The sequence below is a fragment of the Pongo pygmaeus genome, chromosome 20, assembly GCF_028885625.2.
Source record: "Pongo pygmaeus isolate AG05252 chromosome 20, NHGRI_mPonPyg2-v2.0_pri, whole genome shotgun sequence".
Taxonomy (NCBI): domain Eukaryota; kingdom Metazoa; phylum Chordata; class Mammalia; order Primates; family Hominidae; genus Pongo; species Pongo pygmaeus.
Genome location: NC_072393.2, coordinates 51,215,650 through 51,238,605, shown reverse-complemented (window position 1 = coordinate 51,238,605; position 22,956 = coordinate 51,215,650). Strand labels below are relative to the sequence as shown.

The following is a 22,956-nucleotide window of genomic DNA, read 5'->3' as shown; positions in this document are numbered from 1 at the left end:
CCAGCAGGAGGGTTCAGGTGGGTCACCCGGTTGTCCCGGAAGCCTGGCTCCTGCTCTCCCCCATCTCCCCAGCCTCACCTTCTGCAGGCTGCTGGGATTCAGCTGGGTTTTGTCGATGATCTTGATGGCAACCTAGAGGGGGAGGAAAGGAGGAGGGACGGTCAAGGTGCCACAAGCCCCACTGGGCATGGTGGCTCAGGCCTGTAATCCCAGCATTTTGGGAGGACCAAGGAGGGAGGATCACTTGAGGCCAGGAGTTCGAGACCAGCCTGGTCAACATGACGAAACCCTGTCTCTAATAAAAATACAAAAATTATCCGGGTGTGGTAGCAGGCGCCTGTAATCCCAGCTACTCGGGAGGCTGAGGTGGGAGAGTCGCTTGAGGCTGAGGTGGGAGAATCGCTTGAGCCTGGGAGGCAGAGGTTGCAGTGAGCCAAGATGGCACCACTGCACTCCAGCTGGCCCAGCTCAGATCACCCCGGGATATCCTTCCTTTGCCCCCTCTCCCAGAAGAGCCCTCACTCTGGGCCATACCCAGTGGATGGGGAACTTAGGGCCTCAGGGCCTTTGCACAAGCTGTCCTCACTGTCTCCACTGCCACCCTCACTTCTGCAGAGAAATATCCTTATTCCACAGCAGGGCCTAGCTGACACTGCTCCAGAGCTGCCTGAGTGGATGTGGGCATGGCCGAGACCTTGAGGGGATCCCTTTGTGAGGGCAACGAAGATCACTCACCCATTACATCTTTATTTTGAACAAATGAACAGAGGAATAAATAACAACTGGCTAACATCCGCTAAGCCCTCACTACCAGGCCTATGTGCTTTACAAATGAGAACTCTTAATCCTCCCAACAACCTGTGAGATAAGTGCTAGGATTATCCCTCTCATTCTCCGCACCCACCCCCCGACTTTTTTTTTTTTTTTTGGAGGCAGAGCCTCGCTCTGTCTCCCAGGCTGGAGTACAGTGGTGTTACAGTGGTGTGATCATAGCTCACTGCAACCTTGACGTCCTGGGCTCAAGTGATCCTCCCACCTCAGCCTCCCAAGTAGCTGGGACCACAGGCACATGCCACCAACATTTGGCTAACAGGATTATCATCATTTTACCAACAGGGAAACTGAGGCACAGAGCTGTTTAGTCACTTGGCCAAAGTTACATGGCTAGTAAATTGTAGTAAGTTGTGGGCCAGATTTGAACTTACGCAGCCTGATGGAATCTACCTCTTAAATACAACTTTTAAAACAGCTTTGAGATACATTTGGGGAGAAAATCAGAATGTCACTGAACTCTCCTTATACTTCTTTTGCAGTGAAACTTTTTTTTTTTTTTTTTTTGAGACAGTTTCCTTCTTGTTGCTCAGGCTGGAGTGCAATGGCGCGATCTTGGCTCACTGCAACCTCCAACTCTCAGGTTCAAGGGATTCTCCTGCCTCAGCCTCCCGAATATCTGGAATTACAGGCATGCGTCACCACGCCTGGCTAATTTCGTATTTTTAGTAGAGACGGGGTTTCTACATGTTGGCCAAGCTGGTCTTGAATGCCCAGCCTCAGGTGATCCGCCTGCCTGAGCCTCCTAAGGTGCTGGGATTGCAGGCGCGAGCCACCGCACCCGGTCTGCAGTGAAACTTTTATTTTATTTTTAAAACAGAGATGGGGCCAGGTCCCTCTCAGAAACCCCTGGAACCAGATCCACATATAGGGAACCATGTGTTCTTCATGGAAGAGACAGCCCCTTAGCTTTCCTCATATTCTCACGAACGGGTTTTTAAAAATTTTATCAAACACTTTTTATGCCAGTATTGAGACGATCATATGGTTTCTCTTCTTTAATCTGAGAATGTGGTGAAGTACATGAATAAATTGTCAAAGGGAAAAGAACTTTGCATTCCTGAGATAAAGCCAGTTTCATCACCACACAGCTTTCTTTAATCGATTTGCCAGGTTCTGTTTGTTAATATTTTGTATAAGATTTTTGTACCTACGTTCACCAGATTGGCCTGTAATTTTGTTAATTGTCTGGTTTTGCTCTTAAGGACAAACTAGCACATAAAAACCAGTCAGGCAGTGGCGGTTCTTTCTTTAGTCTCTGGAAAAACTGGCATAAAATGTGAACATCTGGTAGAATGTGCCTGTAAGACCGTCGGGGCCTGGTGTCTTTTGGGTGTATGGTGTCGACAGTGTGAAGGCAGGAGAGAGTCCATCCAAGGCAGGATAATTCATTCCAATCATTTCTCTGAAGCTGAAGGAGGGGTGGGGAAATCATGAAATCACCCACCATTCCTTTTCCTCTAAGTGAGTTAGAGACCTCATATCTAAGCTGCAAAGCCTGTGTGGGCCCTTTTTGCAATAATGTCACCATACTCAGCACAGATGCCTGCTCTGGAAGAGGAGGTGGGGAGAGTGAGACTGTGTGTAACTGAGAATACAACATAAATAAACCTGCTGTGTTCTCCAGATCACAGGAAGATTTCAAGGAACCAAAGTCCACCCTTAAAACAGAGAGGCAGCTCAGGTTTATTTAACTTTATTTTTTATTTTTAATTTATTTACTTTTTATTTATTTATTTATTTATTTTTTGAGATGGTCTTGCTCTGTCACCCAGGCTGGAGTGCAGTGGCACAATCTTGGCTCACTGCGGCCTCTGCCTCCTGGGTTCCAGTGATTCTCCTGTCTCAGCCTCCCAGGTAGCTGGGATTACAGGCACGCACCACTACGCCTGGCTAATTTTTGTATTTTTTTTTTTTAGTAAAAATGGGGTTTTGCCATGTTGGCCAGGCTGGTCTCAAACTCCTGACCTCAGGGGATCCACCTGCCTCGGCCTCCCAAAGCGCTGGGTTTGTAGGCATGAGCCACTGCACGCAGCCAGTTTTTTGTTTTTTGTTTTTTTTTTTGACACAAAGTCTCGCTCTTGTTGCCCAGGCTGGAGTACAGTGGCGCAATCTTGGCTCATCGCAACCTCTGCCTCCTGGGCTCAAGCAATTCTCCTGCCTCAGCCTCCCAAGTAGCTGAGATTACAGGTGCCTGCTATCACACCAAGCTAATCTTTATATTTTTAGTAGAGACGAGATTTTACCATTTTGGCCAGGCTGGTCTTGAATTCCTGACCTCAGGTGATCCACTTGCCTTGGCCTCCCAAAGTGCTGGGACTATAGAAGTCAACGACCACACCAGGCCTTTTTATTTTTTTTTTGAGACAGAGTCTCGCTCTGTCACCCAGGCTGCACTGCAGTGGCATGATCTTGGCTCACTGAAACTTCCGCCTCCTGGGTTCAAGCAATTCTCCTGCCTCAGCCTCCTGAGCAGCTGGGATTATAGGCATGCGTCACCACGCCCAGCTAATTTTTGTATTTTTAGTAGAGACAGGGTTTCATCATGTTGGTCAGGCTGGTCTCGAACTCCTGACCTCAAGTAATCCACCTGCCTCAGCTTCCCAAAGTACTGGGATTACGGGCGTGAGCCACCACGCCCAGCTCTCTTTTATTTTATTTTATTATTATTTTTTGAGATAGGGTCTCACTCTGTTACCCAGGCTGGAGTGCAGTGGTAAGATCACACCTCACCGCAGCCTCAAACTCCTGAGCTCAAGAGATCCTCCCGCCTCAGCCTCCTAAGTAGCTGGGACCACAGGCACACACCACCGCACCCAGCTAATTTTTTAAAAATTTTATTTATTTTTTAGTAGAGACAAAGTCTTGCTATGTTGCCCAGGCTGGTCTCAAACTCCTGAGCTCAAGCAGTCCTCCTGCCTTGGCCCCTCAAAGTGCTGGGATTACATGTGTGAGCCAATGCATCCGGCCACAGCTCAGGTTTATCTACAGAAGCTGCATGCATCCTTAGCAATGCACACATTGGACTGCCTGTGATCTGAGATTTCCCGGCAATTTCAGGGATACCTGAAATTACTTCTCTTTTCCCGCGGGGGTGGTTCTGGGAACATCGGAGATACTGTGACCTGTCCCATAGAGAGTCGGGAACTTACCTGAGGCCGTAAAGCAAACCCAGAGCCGATCCCGACCTCTATCAACATACACCGAAGACCTAGTCCCACAGGGACCTGCCCCGAGCCCCACTCTGTGCCCATACTCACCTCCCGACCAGTGAGGATGTGCCGAGCCAGCTTGACTTTGGCAAAGTTGCCCTTCCCAATGGTCCTCAGCAGGCGGTAGTTGCCCACGTGGGGCTGCTCCTCGGGACAGGAGGCGATGGAGTTCCGGCAACGGGCACCCAGTGAGCGGCTGGACCAGGATGGGCCTTTGTCCGAGGAGCGGCCACTGCCCAAGGTGCCATGCTGGGCGGGAGAGATGGAGCATGAGCTATCCAATCCCACCTTCCATGGCACCCGTGGGCTACTGCAGTTAACTTGAGGCCTGGCTACCGGTCCCTCTGTGGCCCTTTTCAAACTCAGGCCCCAGAGAGCCAAGCATCCTTCATCTTTCTCTACAAAAAGATGCCTCCAGAAACAAAAGCCCCCATATCCTCCAAATCTGCAACATCCAGGGCCCCAGGCATCAGACCCCTTCTTCGACCCTCACTGCAGTCTGACTACCCCCAACCTCCTTGTCTTTTTTTTTTCCTTGGGATGGAGTCTTGCTCTGTCATCCAGGCTGGAGTGCAGTGGCACGATCTCAGCTCACTGCAACCTCTGCCTCCCGGGTTCAAGCCATTTTCCTGCCTCAGCCTCCCGAGTAGCTGGGATTACAGGCAGGCACCATCATGCCTGGCTAATTTCTGTATTTTTAGTAGAGACAGGGTTTCACCATGTTGACTAAGCTGGTCTCAAACTCCTGACTCAGGTGACCCACCTGCCTCGGCTGTACGGATTACAGATGTGAGCCACCGCATCCAGCCCCAACCTCCTTTTCTAATGACACACATACCTCAGAGATATCGCAAGTTTGGTTCCAGATCACCACAATAAAGCAAATACTGCAAAAAAGCAATGCACATGAATCTTTTGGATTCCCAGTGCACATAAAAATTATGGGTCAGGTGGCCAGGTGCTGTGGCTCAGGCCTGTAATCCCAGCACTTTGGGAGGCCGAGGTGGGTGGATCATGAGGTCAGCAGTTCGAGACCAGCCTGGCCAATATGGTGAAACCCCATCTCTACTAAAAAAAATACAAAAATTAGCCAGGCATTGGCACACACCTGTAATCCCAGCTACTCTGGAGGCTGAGGCAGGAGAATCGCTTGAACCTGGGAGGCAGAGGTTGTAGTGAGCCGAGATCGCTCTACTGCACTCCAGCCTGGGTGACAGAGTGAGACTTGGTCTAAAAAAAAAAAAAAAAGGCCGGGCATGGTGGCTCACGCCTGTAATTCCAGCACTTTGGGAGGCCAAGGCGGGCAGATCATGAGGTCAGGAGATTGAGACCATCCTGGCTAACACGGTGAAACCCCATCTCTACTAAAAATACAAAAAATTAGCCAGGCGTGGCAGTATGCGCCTGTAGTCCCAGCTACTTGGGAGGCTGAGGCAGGAGAATGGCGTGAACCCAGGGGGCAGAGCTTGCAGTGAGCCAAGATCGCGCCACTGCACTCCAGCCTGGGTGACAGAGCGAGACTCCGTCTCAAAAAAAAAAGAAAAAAAATATTATGGGCCAGGCGAGGTGGCTCACACCTGTAATTCCAGCACTTTGGGAGGCTAAGGCAGGTGGATCACCTGAGGTCAGGAGTGTGAACCTTGCCTGGCCAACACGGGGAAACCCTGTCTCTACTAAAAATACAAAAATTAGCCGGACATGGTGATGCACACCTGTAATCCCAGCTACTCAGGAGACTGAGGCAGGAGAATCGCTTGAACCAGGGAGGCAGAGGTTGCAGTGAGCTGAGATGGTGCCACTGCACTCCAGTCTGGGTGACAGAGTGGGACTCCATCTCAAAAAAAAAAAAAAAAAGAAAGAAAAATTGTGTTTACATCATACCGTAGTCTACTGAGTGTGCAATAACAGCATTACAGCTATAAAAACAATGTACGTACTTTAATTTTATAATACTTTCTTGTTAAAAGATGCTAACAATCATCTGAACCTTCAGTGAATCACAATTAAACAAAATCATTGACAAGGCAGAAGGATCGCTTGAAGCCAGGGAGTTTGAGACCAGCCTGGGCAATGAAGTGAGACACCCGTCTCTAGAAAAACTTAAAAAAAAAAAAAATTAGCTAGGCATGGTGGCACATGCCTATAGTCCCAGCTACTCAGGGATGGGAAGATCGCTTGAGCCCCGGGAGGTTGAGGCTGCAGCGAGCTATGATCATGCCACTCCACTCCAACCTGGGCAACAGAGCAAGACCCTGTCTCTAAAAAAAAAAAAAAAAAAAAGGAAAAACATCACTGATCACAGATCACCATAACAGCTATTATAATAATGATGAAAAAGTTTGAAATATTGTGTGAATTACCGAAATGTGACAGAGACACAAATTGTGCACAGGTTGTTGGAAAAATGGAGCCTACAGGTTTGCTCAACACAGGGTCGTCAGAAACCTTCAATTTGTAGAAAACAGTATCTGTGAAGTTCAATAAGGCAAAGTGCGAAAAAGCAGGGTATGCCTGTCCTGAGCCTGGATCAACTCTACGGTATTTTGCTCTAAATGAGGCTGCCCTCAACCCCAATCAACGCTGACCTCAATCTGGACTCGAGGCTCCTCCTCCACCACCACTGGTCCTGACATGCTATTTTACCCATCAACCGTCAGCTCTCCAGCCCCCAAATTCTACTTCAAACCCAAATGTCAACATTTGAGTCCCAGTGGAATGCCCCTAACATTTGATTCCAATCACTGTTGCCCCAGATTGGACTCCAAACATTGTAATCAAGTCTTATTTTTTTTCTATTTGAGACAGAGTTTCACTCTTGTGGCCCAAGCTGGAGTGCAGTGGCCTGATCTGGCTCACTACAACCTCTACCTCCTGGGTTCAAGTGATTCTCCTGCCTCAGCCTTCCCAAGTAGCTGGGATTACAGGCACATGCTACCACACCTGGCTAATTTTGTATTTTTAGTAGAGACGAGGTTTCATCATGTTGGCCAGGTTGGTCTTGAACTCCTGACCTCAGGTGATCCACCCACCTCGGCCTCCCAAAGTGCTGGGATTACAGGCCTGAGCCACCACCCCCTGGGGTGTAACCAAGTCTTTCACTGGCCCTGAGACCTGGATGAATCCCTGTTATCCTCCTTCCATGGGAAACATTGTTGCTTCTGCCACCCCCTGAAACACCCAGGGCTTGAGAAGCGCCCTGACTTGCTGTCTCCCACACCATGGCTTCTCTCCTCCTGATGTTCTGTTCCTACTGTCCTGTCCCTCCCCAGCCTCTCTCCCCCGCAGGTCACCTGCCTGCTCCCAGCTGCCCTGGCCTAATTGCAAGCCCCAGGGACTGTGTCTCCCTTTCAGGGCTGGGGTTCAGGGTGCCTGAGGCCCCCCACCAAGGCAGTTCTGCCTGTGCCCTTCCGGCTGGGAGTGGGAAGCAGGAGGACAACGGGAGGGGAGGAAGAAAGGCCAAGAGGCTGATGGGCTGGGGGCCCAAGTCTCTGAGAAAGGCACTGCTGGGCCACTTGATAGCAACTACAACTAACATTTAATTAATGCTGGTCATTGATGCAATATGAGGCCATTACCACATTATCACCTCCATTTTACAGGTGGGGAAACTGAGGCCTGGACCCACGATCTGAACCCAAACAGTTTCCACCAGTTTTTTTTTTTTTTTTTTTTTTTGGCAGAGTTTCACTCTTGTTGCCCAGGCTGGAGTGCAATGGCACGATCTCAACTCACTGCAACCTCCACCTCCCGGGTTCAAGCAATTCTCCTGCCTCAGCCTCCCGAGTGGCTGGGATTATAGACGCCCGCCACCACGACCGGCTAATTTTTGTATTTTTAGTAAAGAGGGGGTTTCACCATGTTGGCCAGGCTGGTCTTGAACTCCTGACCTCAGGTGATCCGCCCACCTCGGCCTCCCAACGTGCTGGGATTACAGGCATGAGCCACCACGCCTGATAGTTTCCACCAGACTTGATGCTCTTCTCTGTCACAATGCCACACTGCCTCTCACACCTGAACTTTTTTTTTTTTTTGAGACAGGGTCTTGCTCTGTTATCCAGGCTGAAGTGCAGTGGTGTAATCAAGGCTCACTGGAGCCTCAACTGCCTGGGTTCAAGCAAATCCTCCCACCTCAGGCTCCCGAGTAGCTGGGACCACAGGAGTGCGCCACCACACACAGCTAATTTTTAAATTTTTTTGTAGAGATGGAGTCTTGCTATGTTGTCAAGGCTAGTCTTCAGCTCCCAGGCTTAAGCCATCCTCCTGCCTGGGTCTCCCAAAGTTCTGGGATTATAGGTGTGAGCTAACACGCTGGGTCATGAACCATTTCTACAAAGCAGCTCATGCTATGGACCAAGTCTTGTGTAAACAGGTAACTCGCCTACACTTAATTCCTGCAGTAGCCCAGGGAGCGACTCCACGTTCCAGCAGAGAAACTAAGCCTTTGAGAGAGAAGGTGCCATGTGAAGGTCACACAGGGGCAGAAAGACAACCTCCCCACGGCTGGGCAGTTCCAACCACCACGGCCAGGGCTCTAACCACGCATCGCCACTGCCTGCCGTGCCCTCACCCTGGCCTCCAATGTGGGTCCAATTATGATCTGCAGTCTCCAGATGGGGACCCCCAGGCTCAGGCAGGGGGAGTTCCTCCCCCAAGGTCACAGGGCAGATGGAGCAGAGTGCTGGGATGAGAACCCCGGCCTGCTGATTCCTCCTGAGTGCTGAGCCAGGCTTCCCCACAGCCCCAGGCTTCTTCCCAGGAGATACCAGGGAGGCAGGTGGAGATCCTGGAGATAAGGCCTCGGATCCCCACTGAGATAAGGACCTGGAGAAGAACCCCTGTCAGGTGGTGCCAGGGCAGCCAACTGGAGGTGGGATGGCACCACACTGAAGGCAGCATGGCTGAGGGACCCCTGCGAGGGGCAGCTGGGGCAGTGGGTGACAAAGCCCCAGGGGGCCGGGGGTGGGAGCTAAAATTGGCTTGCACCACCAGCTGGCCTGGCTCCCTCCCGCCCGGCTGGCGCCCCAACGCCCGGGCCTGTTGCTAGGGAACCTGGGGAGGCTGGCCCCCTGGTGGGGGGCCCTGGAACTTGGGGTGGGGGAGCATGACCCCACGTGGCTATAGCCATGGTAACCAGGAAACAGGAGAGGGGGCTGCAACCTCCCATTCCAGAGGCAGGCAGGTGATTCCCCACCAGGACAGACAGGCAGGTCTTAGTGACAAGGGTTGGAAGAGAGAAAAGGGGATTAGCCATCCTCAAATCTGCACCATGCACGCATCTTAACAACCCAGGGAACAGCAAGTCGTCATTAGGCATTCCACTTAACAGACAAGGAAACCAAGGCTCAGAGAGGTGAGGTTACTTGCCCGAGGTCACACAGCTAGGGAGGGACAGAAACAGGATGTGAACCCAAGTTTATCTGAACAATTAAAGTAGTACTAATAACCACAACAGCCACGACACATGCCAGGCCCTGTGCACCTTAGTCACATCACGTCGCTGGCTCCTGCAAACATCCCTAACAGTGGGGGGCCATCATCAACCCGATTTAGAGATAAGGAAACTGAGGCTGCAAGCTGGGAGTGAATCTGCAGCCTCACTCAACAACTAATAACAGCCCTGAGCTGAGAATCCACGGGCTGTCTGACTCATACCCACAGCCACAATAGCAGCTGGCATTTGTGGAGTGCTTCCTAGGTGCCAGGCTTCGCCTGAATCGAGTAAGCATTGGAGGCACTCAAGCGGTCACCCTTATTTTCCAGGGCAGGAAACTGAGGCTCAGAAAGGGAGAACTGGTTGTCTGAGGACACAAGGCAAACCAGCTGGCCATGCCAGCATTAGAACCCAGGACTGTGGAGCCCCTGGCACCTCACTGTAGATTGTAACAAGGAACAGAGGTGGTGGGCATTTCATTAGACTCCAAATTGGAGTTCTGGCCCATAGTGATGATGCGGAGTGGTCTCTGTGAGGGAGGGATCTGCAAGATGAGGAAGGGACAGATATAAATCTCTCTGATGGTGTGTGAGGCGCGGGGCATCTGTCGGAGGTGAGGGAAACAGGGGGAAGGGGAACAGGGACCTGGCAGAAGGATTTGGAGAAAAGCACAAAGATCCCAGCTGGGGAGAAGTCTAGGACCGGGTGGTGGGCAGGTCTTTGGAAGTGATCAGTGATCAGAGACACAGGAGATGGGGAGGGGCCTCTCTGGGACTCTCTGGGAAGCAGTGTAGGGGCAGGGGGCGCCTGGGAATGGTGGAAAGTGACAAAGCCATGGGGACAGTAGAAGTCAGAGGCCAGGAATCCCTGGGTCTTGGGGAAGCTCCTAGGAATCAGAGAAAGGGGTTTCTAGGAGCAGTCCTTGAAACTAGAGAAGGGTCTGGGGGGCCTGGAAGTACGGGGTAGGGACTTCCTGGGCAAGGAGCAGCCCAGATGAATAAAGGATGAGCCCTGGGGAAGGTCAAGGGGTCTAGAAATTTGGGGAGAAGGCTTCCAGCAGATTGACCCAAGAGAAAAGGGCTTGAAGCCAGGGCAAGATGAGAGGCTTCAGGTCCAGGAGTTTTCTGGAAGAAGGATCTGGGGCCAGGCCCTGTAGCTGAGGAAGGCCTCTGAAGCTGAGGAGGGGGCTTCCTTGGAAGGCCAGACCCCCAGCAAGGAAGGGGGAGGCCCTGGGGCAGGAGAAAGGACGGTGGTTTGTGGGGAAGGGGCCTGAGTTTGGCCTAGCAGGGGGTCCAGAGGTTGGGGGTTGGGGAAGGGGCTTGCCTGAAGCTGAGAAGTTGATAGAGGGCGGATGAGGCCTGGAGTCAGACTGGTCCAGGGCCTAGAAATACGAGCCTGGGTGAGGTGGGGGCCTGGAAGTTGGAGGCCAAGGCTTCCCGGGAGAGGAAGAAACCAGAAAGGGTCCAGGTGGCATCTGGGGGCCCCGGGGTGCTGGGATCTAGGGACACGGCTGCTTGGAAGATGGGGACCAGGCCTGGGACGGGAGAGACCTTGAAGAAGCCAGAAAAGGGCCGGGGCCCAGGAGAGGTGGAAACCAGCTTCCTGCCAGGGGCTGCCCACAGGCGCCCCGGGTGCGCCCTGGAGGAGCAGAGGGCTGGGAATGAGAGGAGGGGGCTCCTGGGGAGTCGGCACCCAGCCCCAGACAGGGAAGGCCGGAGCCAGAGGCAGGACTGGGCCAGGCCCTGCTGAGAGTGCCAGGGCCGGGCCTTGGGGGGTCAGGGGCCCTGCAAATCCGAGAAGGGGCGAGGTGTCGGACGCGGACGGCCTGGAGGGGAAAGGGCTCAGCACACGCGAGAGAAAGGAGGGGCTCCTGGAAGCAGGGGAGGGGGCTTCCTGGAGGGAACAGACCCGAGCGGAAGCGGTCTGCACGGGGACGAGAGGGGTCCCGAGAGAGGGGCGCCCCCAGGGGTCGGGCTGGGCTGGAAAAGGTGGGGAGGGCGGAGAGGCCTGGGAGTCCGGGAGGGGTCGAGAGGTGACGAGCCGGGTCGGGCTCAGGAAACGAGGGTAGGGGCTCGCGGGGCGAGGGGCACAACGGGGAGAAGGGTTTGACGGCTGAACCCAGCCAGGGCTCCCCAAGGGGCCGGGCCCCACTCACCGTGTCCGAGTTCCGATCGTTGCCCGGGGCCAGCACCGTCCGCGAAGACATCTTCTTCGGGTCCCGGGGGGCAGGGGCGGCCGGGTGGGGGGGGCGGGGGTCCCAGGGTCCCCTCTCTTCCCCTCCCCCCCCGCCGGCCTGGGGACGCGAGCTCAAAAGCTGGGCGCCGAGAACGCCCGGGTCCGCGCCGCGGGAGAGGGGGCAGGGCGGGGGAGGGGAGGGGACGCCGAGGGTCCTAGTGGCCCCGTGCAGCGGGGACCCCGGGCGCCATGGGGGCGGCGGGCAGGCGGGCGGGCGGGGGCCGCGGAGGGGGCGCGGAGCCGGCCCAGGCGGCGGCGGAGGGAGGCGGTGGAGGGGCTGGGGAGGGAGGAAGGGACGTCAGGGGGAGGGGCGGGCAGGGCGGGGCGCCGGGACCCCGCCCCCCGCCGCCGGCCCTTAAAGGCGCAGGCCCGGGCTGGTCCAGGGCGCCGGGGGCTCCGGGAGCGGAGGCGGGTCTGGGCGCGCCGGCGGGGAGCGTGTTCTCGCCCGAGAGGAGAGGCGCACTGGAGAGGAGAGAAGGGGAGAGAGAGGCCGGGGCAGAGCGCCAGAGACGCAGAGAGCGATATCAAGAGACGTAGAGATAGAGAGACACAAAGAGAGAGAGACGAGTTACAAAAGGGTGGAGAGAGAGGCGCAAGGAGATGAACGGAGAGCCAGAGGACAGAGAGAGACGCAGGGAGACAGAGACCGAGAGACCCAGAGACGCAGAGGGACAAAGACTGAGAGAGACCCCCCAACACACAGGGAGAGACAAAGAGATACAGAGACGCAGAGATCTGTGAAGAGATGGAGATAAAGGGACTGAGCCAGAGAAGCCCCCAGAGGCGCTGCCCACATTGTCCCTCCCCCCGGCCCATTCTCTCCCCAGTTGGCGGGGGGGGCGGGGGAAGCTCTCCCCTCGGAGGCCTAAGGGTGGGGTGGGTGAAGGGGATGGTGTGCAGGGCTTGGCCACTGCTGAGGGCTCAGTGACCTCCCTAGTCAGGCTGCCTCCACTCACCCACATAGCTCCAGACCCCCAGGTTGGGGCTGCAGCATCCTCTCCTTTGCACCCCAGCTGGGGTGTGGGGACCCTCTCTGTCCACCTGTATGACCCGGGGCAAGCACTTGCCCTTTCTGGGCTTCACTTTCCCAGTTCGTAAAGTGAGAGGAAGAATCCGTGTGTTGCTCACTGGCAGGTGCGAAGGAACCCTGTGCAGGTATTCGCCTGCAGGGCACAGCCACTCCCCCATGCGGGCAGACTGAGACCAGAGAGGACAAGAGCCTCTCGGAGGCCACACAGCGCTGTGGGGACCATCCATGCTCTGTGGACCGGGGTGGGATGAAAGAAAGACAGGTATTACATAGTCTTGGCCTGGGAGTCACATGGTTTTGGGAAGGGGTCTGTGCCCTGCCTTCGTCTATCTGAGGCTTATTTTCCTGAGCCTCAGTTTCCCCTTCTAAAACAGCAGTGTGCTGGATCTGGCTGGAGCGACCTGATTGTTATGTCTCAGGAATTTTGGAACTGGTTGTTAAACACAGCCATTATTAAAAATTAAATTATGCAAACCTACAATTAAATTACATTAAAGGTACAAGTAATACATACTCATCACATCCTAATTATCTTACTACATTTGCCATTATCTGTGATCTTGAGGTTACTTATGTCTATTGTAGCTGCACAGTAAAATTACTATATAATGGGGGCAAAAATGCCATGTGATATCACCTTGGTAGCTTGAAATTAGCCATGGTGGAAATATTTACACCATGGAAACTGGCAAATTCTACAAATTAAGGCTCCCCACCCCCACCTGCAGAGAGCTGGGGGTGTTTTGTTTTGCTTTGCTTTGTTTTGTTTTTGAGACGGGGTCTCACTGCATCACCCAGGCTAGAGTGCAGTGGCACGATTATGGCTCACCGCAGCCTGGACATCCCGGGCTCAAGCAATCCTCCCAGCTCAGCCCCACCGAGTCGCTGGGACTACAGGTGTGCACCACCACGCCCAGCTAATTTTTTGTAGCCATATTGCCCAGGCTGATCTCCAACTCTCAGGCTCAGGCGATCCTCCCACTTCGGCCTCCCAAAGTGCTGGGACTACCCTGCACTCAGCCAAAAGCTGGTTGTGCAAGTCAGCAGCACAGCACTGCTTGATACTATCAGCAACATAGACTCACGGCAGTTGCCCTTGTGCCAGGCTCTGAGCAGTTTCTCCTTTCTGCCACCCCAGGAGGTAGGGAGCATCTTTATCAATCCCATTTACAGATGAGGAAACAGAGGCCCAAGGAAGGGAGAAACGTCACACACTGAAGGTCACACGGCAAATTAGTGGCAGGGCTACGATTTGAATCCAAGTGCTCCCAAGTTCCAAAACTTGGACCCTCTCTCAACCACTGTGGTTTCCTGTCTCCGAATAATAATAGCAGCAACCTCAGGCTGCTACTATTTTTATTTGTCAACTTGTTTATAGTTATTTGTTATTTTAATTTGTTACTGCTAACAAATCAATGAGAATCTTTGAGTAAAGTGCTTCACAGGGGACCAGCTTCAAAATTCATGTGGGGACATTATTATTACTATTTGGCAAATATGGCCCGAGGAGCCTCAGGGACAGTGGCAGAGAGGGAAGAGTTCCGGGGTAGTGTTCTAGATGTACTGTGATCCCAGGGACGCTGCAGGGTGAAAGTGGGGGTCTTGGGGGTAGGCTAGAGGGGCTGAGCGCCCCCAACCCGTTCCCTGCATTGGCGCTGAGAGCTGCAGTTCTACCATGCACCACACGGGGGCAGCCGATCACCTCCCTACACGCGCCCCACACACTCCAGGGGTCCACCCCTGCGCTCCCTTCCCCAACAGCGTCCCCACCCCATTTCCCAGATGCGGAGGGACTGAGACTTAGAGAGGGAGGCTGCAAAGTGGATGAACCTTGAAAACAGCATGTGGCCGGGCGCAGTGGCTCACGCCTGTAATCCCAGCACTTTGGGAGGCAGAGGCAGGCGGATCACGAGGTCAGGAGATTGAGACCACGGTGAAACCCCGTCTCTACTAAAAATACAAAAAATTAGCCGCGCGCGGTGGCCGGCGCCTGTAGTCCCAGCTACTCAGGAGGCTGAGGCAGGAGAATGGCGTGAACCTGGGAAGCAGAGCTTGCAGTGAGCTGAGATCGCGCCACTGCACTCCAGCCTGGGCAACAGAGTGAGACTCCGTCTCAAAAAAAAAAAAAAGAAAACAGCATGTTTAGCGAAAGAAGTCAGACGCAAAAGACCACTTATTGTATGCTTCCATTCATATGAAATATTCAGAATTGGCAAATCCATAGACAGAAAGTAGATCAATGGTTGCCAGGGATTGGAGGCCGGGGAATGAGAAGTGACTGCTGATGGGTACCAGGTTTCTTTTTGGGGTGATGAGAATGTTCTGGAATTAAGTATTGGTGACGCTTGCTGCAACCTTGTGAGTATACTAAAACCTACCGGGCTCTGTTTAAAAAGGGTGAATCTTATGTATGTGAATTGTATTTCAATAAAAAATAATAATAAATTTTAAAAAGGGGGCTGGATGCGGTGACTCACGCCTGTAATCCCAGTACTTTGGGAGGCCAGAACGGGAGGATCACTTGAGCCCAGGAGTTTGAGACCAGCCTGGGCAACATAGTGAGACCCTGTCTCTAAATTAAAATAATAAAAATAATTTTTAAAAAGGCGGGGGACGGGCACGGTGGCTCACGCCTGTAATCCCAGCCCTTTGGGAGGCTGAGGTGGGCAGATCATGAGGTCAGGAGATCGAGATCATCCTGGCTAACACAGTGAAACCCCATCTCTACTAAAAAAAAATACAAAAAATTAGCCGGGCGTGGTGGCACGCGCCTGTAGTCCCAGCTACTCGGGAGGCTGAGGAAGAAGAATTGCTTGAACCCAGGAGGTGGAGGTTGCAGTGAGCCGAGATCGCGCCACTGCACTCCAGCCTGGCGACAGAGCAAGACTCCGTCTCTAAATAAATAAATAAATAAATAAATAAATAAATAAATAAGGCGGGGTGGAAATCCTGCACGATCCCAGCACATGATGGGCCACTGCTGACCATGGGTCCGCGGTGCAGAGGCCGAGCTGGGGGGCAAGGCCTGTTCCTCCGCCTCCCGACCTGGTCATCCAGCTAGCCCTTCCTCCACAACCTATGTCTGGTGAATTCATTCCTTCAACTGGGGCATTCAGACCTTTGAATCTTAACCCTTGGATCCAGGAGGGAGCTGTGATCCCTAAGCCCAGCCCCTGATCCTAATGTTGACCCCAACCCTGATCCCAGCCTGGACTTTGCCTAGGCCAGTGATCACGCATCCCCCTCAGGCTGTGCCTGAGCACTTGAACACAGTTTATCTTATTTATTTGTTTGTTTGTTTATTTGAGATGGAGTCTCACTCTGTCGCACAGGCTGGAGTGCAGTGGTGCAATCTTGGCTCACCACAACCTCTGCCTCCTGGGTTCAATTGATTTCTTCCATCTCAGCCTCCCGAGTAGATGGGATTACAGGTATGCACCACCGTGCCTGGCTAATTTTTGTGTTTTTAGTAGAGGCGGGGTTTCATCAGGTTGGCCAGACTGGTCTCAAACTTCTGACCTGAAGTGATCCACCCGCCTTGGCCTCCCAAGGTGCTGGGATTACAGGCATAAGCCACTGCAACCAGCCCAGTTTTATTTATTTTAAAAAAATCTTTTTTTCTTTTTCTTAATTTTTGAGACAGGGTCTCTCTCTGTCACCCAGGCTGGAGCCCAGTGGCGAGATCATGGCTCACTGCAGCCTCCACCTCCCAGGATCAAGTGATCCTCCCACTTCAGCTCCCTTAGTAGCTAGGATTACAGCGTGCCACCACACTTGGCTAATTAAAAAAATTTTTTTTTTTGTAGAGACGGGGTCTTGCTATATTATCAGGCTGGTCTCGATCTCCTGGGCTCAAGCAATCCCCCTGCCTTGGCTCCCAAAGTGCTGGGATTACAGGCATGAGCCACCACACATGGCTCTAGCCTTTTAAAGTAACCCTGACTCTCATACCCAACCCCACCCAGCACCAGCTCCAGCCCCAGCCCTCACTTCACTTGGCATCCCAACTCTAGCAGGAAGTCCATCTCCAAACCCACCTCCAACCCTCAGCTTCATTTAAATTCATTTAAATCTTGACTACTGAGGGCCAGGCATGCAGCTAGGCTTATAGAGATGAACAGGATCAACAAAGTGAGCTTTGCTGAGTTGATCTGCAAGGAATCCAGCTGCATCTGATAATTTCAGATTGTAAAAGGTGCAATAAAGAAATTGACAGGCTGGGCACAGTGGCTCACACCTGTAATCCCAGCACTTTGGGAAGCCGAGGCAGGAGGATGGCTTGAGACCAGGAGTTTGAGACCAGCCTGGAGAACCTAGTGAGACCCGTGTCTCTACAAAAAATACAAAAATTAGCTGGGCATGGTGGCGCATGCCTGTAGTCCCAGCTACTCAGGAGGCTGAGGTGGGAGGATCTCTTGAGTCTGGGAGATCGAGGCTGCAGTAAGCTATTGTTTACGCCACTGCACTCCAGCCTGGGCGACAGAGTGAGATGCTGTCTCAGGAAAAAAAAAAAAGCAAAATAAATTGACAAAGCAGAGTGATGCCTCTGTGAGACGGGACAGTGGAGAACAGAGGAAGAGACCGTGGGGCTGGAACTGGGATGATGAAAAGGAGGGCCTCATGCAGAGACCTGGGTACAGGGGCTTCTAGACAAAGAACCACAATTCCAAAGCCATGTCCAGTGCCGTCCTCCGTAGGTCCCCCTCCCCAGCCCCTGGACCCAGCCAAACTTCCCTCCTGGTCTTCAGCCCATGGCAGGGAACTCTAAAGAGATGCGTGCCTGCCCCCCAGTTCTCATTCTAAGGCCTCCGGGCTTGCCCATGCTGGAGAGCAGCTCTGGGCTGGCGTCCAGCTTGGGGTGTCTCCCCGGGGCGCCCAGGATGGTGTTGTCACCTTGGGAGGCGTGAAGAGCATGCAGGCGTGGGCGGATTCCGGCCTGGAGCCGGGGTGAGGGTGGGGGCCCGGCTGTGCGCCTCGGCCTTCCCAGCCCAACCGCAGCCTGGCCTAAAAGGGCAGACAGATAATGAGTCCTTCCCGCCCCTGGCCCCAGAGAGGGAGGGGTTTCCTGACAGGAAATTGTCCTCCTCCGAGCACCCCCCCAACTCAGATCCAAGCTCTCAGCAGTCCTGGCTGAAGTAGCCTGGGGACAGGACAGCAGCGGGAACAGAAGGACAGGCAGGAGGACAGAGGTGAGTGTGCTGGGGACAGGGGAAAGGGGTCCCAGCTCCTACTGGTAGCCCTTCTGGGAAAAGAGTTGCCCTGAGTTGCACTGGACCAGAGCTCATGAGAACCTGTGCCTTGATCCCAGCAGAGGCTGGGGGCAAAGAGAGAATCTGGGGCCTGACTCCAGGGGGGTGCCAGCGAGAAGGCAGAAAGGAGATGAGAATGAGAGGAGGGTACAGGGGAGAATTTGAGGACTCGCAGGGTCCAGAAAGGGTGCAAGGGAGCATTGAACACCTTGGTGCCACCAAAGGAGAAGAGAGATGAGATGACATTGGGTCGAATGTCCTGCGAGTCTGGGCGGGAAGACTGAGGACAGGAAGGATCGAATATTTGTTCTATCCCAAGAGATGGGGTCTCGGAGATGGGAGACAGGGACCAGGTGGGGATTCAGATCAAGCAGGAGAGACCGAGATCAGGTTGGGATTGGAGATGTGGATGAGCTTGCAGTGGTCTGGGCTGATGACAGGATTGTGTTTGGGGTCAAGGACTGGATTGGGGTTGCACTGGTTGGGGTTGGGCTTGGGGACATGCCATACAGAAAGACCATTCTCTAATATAGACGCTGAGCGTTGGAGGTGATGGATTCTGCAAACCGAGGTCAGGGCCGCTCAGAAGGTTAGGGACTCCAGGGAAAAGGCTGGCAGTGAGGAAGAGGAGGAGGGGCTCAAAGAGGGAAGCTCTGGTGGCCAAGACATCCTGCGGGCCTGAGAGGCTGGGGGCTTGAGGGATGCCTCGGAAGTGAGTCAGGGGCTGGGCACTGGGAGGCAGACAGAGGGTTGGAGGGGGCAGGATGTCAGCACCAGTTTGCAGAGGCGGCTGTTGGAGCCAGGAAGGGGAAAGACGTCGGCGACAGTTTTGGGAAAATGTTGCAGCCAGGTTTGGGGATGTTGGATCCAGTTTGGAGGCGATATTGAAGCCAGGTGGGGGAAAGTCAGATGTAGTCTGGGCAAGGTTGACTTCAATCGGAGGGAAATTCGAGCCTGAAATTTGGAGAGGAAGATGGAGACAGTTATGGGGTGGAGGGGGGATGATGGAGCCATTTTGGGATGAGGCATGTGGATGCCAGTTCAGAGGATGAAAGAGAAATCAAGGCCGGGTGTGGTGGCTCATGACTGTAATCCCAGCCACTTTGGGAGGCTGGGGCAGGTGGATCGCTTGAGCTCAGGAGTTGACCAGCCTAGGCAACAGGGCGAAACCTCATTTCTACTAAAAATACAAAAATTAGCCAGGTGTGGTGACTTGCACTTGTAGTCCCAGCTACTCGGGAGGTTGAGGTGGGAGGATTGCTTGAGACTGGGAAGCACAGGTTGCAGTGAGCCGAGACCACGCCACTGCACTCCAACCTGGGTGACAGAGTGAGACTGTCTAAAAAATAAAACAGAAGGACAGAGCGCAGTGGCTCACACCCGTGATCCCAGCACTTTGGGAGGCCGAAACAGGCGGATCACAAGGTCAGAAGTTCGAAACCAGCCTGGCCAATATGGTGAAACCCCGTCTCTACTAAAAATACAAAAATTAGCCAGGCGTGGTGGTGGGCACCTGTTGTCCCAGCTACTTGGGAGGCTGAGGCAGGAGAAATTGCTTGAACCCTAGAGGTGGAGGTTGCAGTGAGCTGAAATCGCGCCATTGCACTCCAGCCTGGGTGACAGAGCGAGACTCCATCTGAAAAAATAAAATAAAATAAAAGAGAAATGAGTGTGCAAATAATGTGTGTGCATGGGGGAGTATCTATTGCACACAGCCATGGGGGCTCCAGGCAAGGGGTCGTCACGGCGACTGCCTCCTGGGGGGGCGGGGGCCCATGGAGACTGGAAGGAGGGCCGAGAGTGTTTCTAGGAACTGGAGGGTTGAGAAGCAGCAGCTCAGGGGTTGAAACAGGGGAAGAAAGAAGGGGCCTCCCCATCATGGAAAGGGGTGCTCTTACCCACAGCCTAGGCAACCCAGGCCTTTTGCACACCACCCTCTTCCCAGGCCTCCTGTCCACCCCCGCACGTCTGCATAATCCTGACCCTGTCCTGACCTGCTTAGAACCCTGTCCTGGTGACAAACAAGCTACAGGTCCAGCAATTGGAGAATGAGTGAACATCTGACCCTTTACACAATTCATACAGTGGAATATTACATAGCACTTAAATGAACTGGAGCTGTATGGCTAGACATGGATAAATTCTCACAAGTTCATAATGTGAGCAAAAAAATAAATTTTAAAGCAAGTTGCAAGATACAAATAGTATGATACCATTTATAGAGAGTTTGAAACCATGTAGAACAGTATATTATTTCTGGATACAAGTCTATGGAGCATGGGATAAAAATCTACTTGGACGGGTAGACAGCACATTCATTCTGGATGCTGGATTCCTTAAGAGAAGGCCAGAGTGAATGGGACCAGGAGAGGTGGCAGGAGGAGGCTACACGCATTTGTAATTCTTTTTTTTTTTTTTTTTTTTTGAGATGGAGTTTCACTCTGTTGCCCAGGCTGGAGTGCAGTGGCACAGTCTAGGCTCACTGCAGCATCCGCCTCCTGGGTTCAAGCGATTCTCCTGCCTCAGCCTCCCAAGTAGCTAGGACTACAGGCACCCGCCACCACACCCAGCTAATTTTTGTGTTTTTAGTAGAGGCAGGGTTTCACCATGTTTGCCAGGCTTGTCTCAAACTCCTGACCTCAGGTGATCCTCCCTCCTCAGCCTCCCAAAGTGCTGGGATTATAGGCGTGAGCCACCGCGCCTGGCTTGTTCTTTAAAACAAAAATCAGGGCAGTGGACGGTGGCTCACGCCTATAATTCTAGCACTTTGGGAGACCGAGAAGGGAGGATTGCTTGAGGCCAGGAGCAAGAGTTCCAGACCAGCATGGGCAATATAGCAAGACCCCATCTATAACAAAAAATTTAAAAATAAAATTAGCAGGATGTCTCTGTTGCTTGGGAGGCTGAGGTGGGAGGATCGCTTGAGCCCAGGAGTTCGAGGCTGCAGCGAGCCATGATCACGCCTCTGCACTCCAGCCTGAGCAACAGAGTGAGACCCTGTCTCTAAAGACAAAAGCAACAACAAAAACCTGAACTAAGAGAGCAAATGATTGTGTGAGCTGTGGCTAGGATTGCAGGCACAGAAGTGTTTATTAAGCTTGTCTTCTGTACTTTTCTGAATGTTTGAACTATTTCATTGTTTTAAAAAGCACCTATCTGTGGCTCTGCAGGGCTCTTGGAAGAAAGCCTGTCCCTTATCAAGGAACTTAAAGCCCTGCGTGGGCTGCTCCCTAGTGACCTCTTCCAGCTCAACTCACCCTCCTCCTCCCCACACAAGGAATGAACTGTCTTGCCTCTTTCCTTCCTTCATTTCCTGTTTAGCACCCATTCCCTGAGTGTCTGCACTGTGCTGGGAGCTGGGGACACAGTGGTGACTGAGACAGCCCCAGCCCTGTCCTCCTGAGGTTTGCAGTCCAGTAAGGGACACAGATCTGTCCCCAGACAGGGACAACCCAGAGCAGGCAGAGGTGAGGTGTGGGAACCCAGGGACTGTGGGAGCCTGAGGGTCACGGAGGGCGTCCTGGAGGAGGGGGCATGGGGCTGAGTCCTGAAATGTGAGTCCTGAAGTCCTGACTGGACCATGGAGAACAGGTGTCTACGTAGAAGCACCAGCATATGCTGAAACCTGGAGGCTCCTGGGGTAAGGAGGAGGCTACGGGACAGCACTAGTGGCGTGTGCAGCTGCCAGAGCATGAAGGCTGTGGCGAGAGGCCTCGGCTTTGTCCTGAAGGCACTGGGGAGCCATGGAAGGCTTAGGAGATGGAGAAGAGCAGGTTTGTGCTTTTTCTTTTTTTTTGAGATGGAATCTCGCTCTGTCGCCCAGGCTGGAATGCAGTGGCGCGATCTCGGCTCACTGCAATCTCCGCCTTCCAGGTTCACGCCATTCTCCTGCCTCAGCCTCCTGAGTAGCTGGGACTACAGGCGCCCGCCACTGCGCCCAGCTAATTTTTTGTATTTTTAGTAGAGATGGGGTTTCACCGTGGTCTCGATCTCCTGACCTCATGATCCGCCCGCCTCGGCCTCCCAAAGTGCTGGGATTACAGGCATGAGCCACTGCGCCTGGCCTGGTTTAGGCTTTTTCAAGGCCCTCAAAGGTAGAATGGAGGTGCCAAGACTAGAGGCTGGGGACCAGGGAGGAGGCCAGGGCAGGGAAGTGGGCAAGGGTTCCGCTTGGGGTAGGGGCTAAGGGAAGGGAGTGAAAGGAGGGAGCACAGACTGAAGAGAGGCTTAGGAGATGGAATGGGCAGGACTCAGGAAGCTGTGAGGGCAGGGACTGGGGCTGCCCTGGCCACTGCTGTGTCCCTAATGCCTGCACAGGGCTGGGCCCATGGCAAATACCTAGTAAGCTGTTTGTTTTTTTTTTGTTTTTTGAGACTGAGTCTTGCTCTATTGCCCAGGCCGGAATGCGGTGGTGTGATCTCAGCTCACCGCAACTTCTGCCTCTTGGGTTCAAACAATTCTCCTGCCTCAGCCTCCCGAGTAGCTGGGATTACAGGTGTGTGCCACCATGCCCGGCTAATTTTTTTATTTTTTTATTTTTAGTAGAGACGGGGTTTCACCATGTTGGCCAAGCTGGTCTCGAACTCCTGACCTCAGGTGATCTGCCTGCCTCTGCCTCCCAAAGTGCTGGGATTACAGGCATGAGCGACCATGCCTGGCCTCAAGCCATTTTAAAAGCATACAATTAAGTGGCATTTAATGCATTCACAATGTTGTACAACCATCACCTTTATTTAGTTCCAGAGTGTCTTCTTTTCCCCAAAAGGAAACCCTGCATCCATTAGCAGCCACTCGCCATTCCCCGTTCTCTCCAGTCCTGTAGGTAACTGTCAGTCTCCTTTCAGTCTCTAAGGATTTGCCTAGAGATCTGCGAGGTGACTCACCTGTAATCCCAGCACTTTGGGAGGCAGAGGCAGGTAGATCCCTTGAGGCCAGGAGTTTGAGACCAGCCTGGGCAACATAGCAAGA

General features: G+C 53.2%; 2 protein-coding genes across 4 annotated transcripts in view; one reads left to right on the top strand and one right to left on the bottom strand.

The window, feature by feature from the left end:
* Positions 1 to 11,982, bottom strand: part of MARK4 (microtubule affinity regulating kinase 4) — a 52,985-nt gene extending 41,003 nt beyond the window's left edge. For both annotated transcript variants that reach the window (XM_063658137.1, XM_054463667.2), the window contains exons 1-3: positions 11,630 to 11,982; positions 4,092 to 4,292; positions 79 to 132 (exon numbers count right to left, since the gene is read on the bottom strand). In XM_063658137.1, coding sequence (XP_063514207.1) covers positions 79 to 132; positions 4,092 to 4,292; positions 11,630 to 11,680 — 306 coding nt within the window. In that variant the 5' untranslated portion in view covers positions 11,681 to 11,982. The remainder of the gene's footprint in view (positions 1 to 78; positions 133 to 4,091; positions 4,293 to 11,629) is intronic.
* A 5,859-nt stretch (positions 11,983 to 17,841) lies between these two features.
* The window catches only part of EXOC3L2 (exocyst complex component 3 like 2), a 35,220-nt gene continuing 30,105 nt past the window's right edge, over positions 17,842 to 22,956 (top strand). The window contains exon 1 of one of the 2 annotated variants that reach the window (XM_054463658.2): positions 17,842 to 17,928. The gene's annotated coding sequence lies outside the window, so the exon portion shown is untranslated. Of the gene's footprint in view, positions 17,929 to 21,346; positions 21,456 to 22,956 lie in introns of those variants that run through there. The other variant, XM_054463659.2, reaches the window with a different exon arrangement.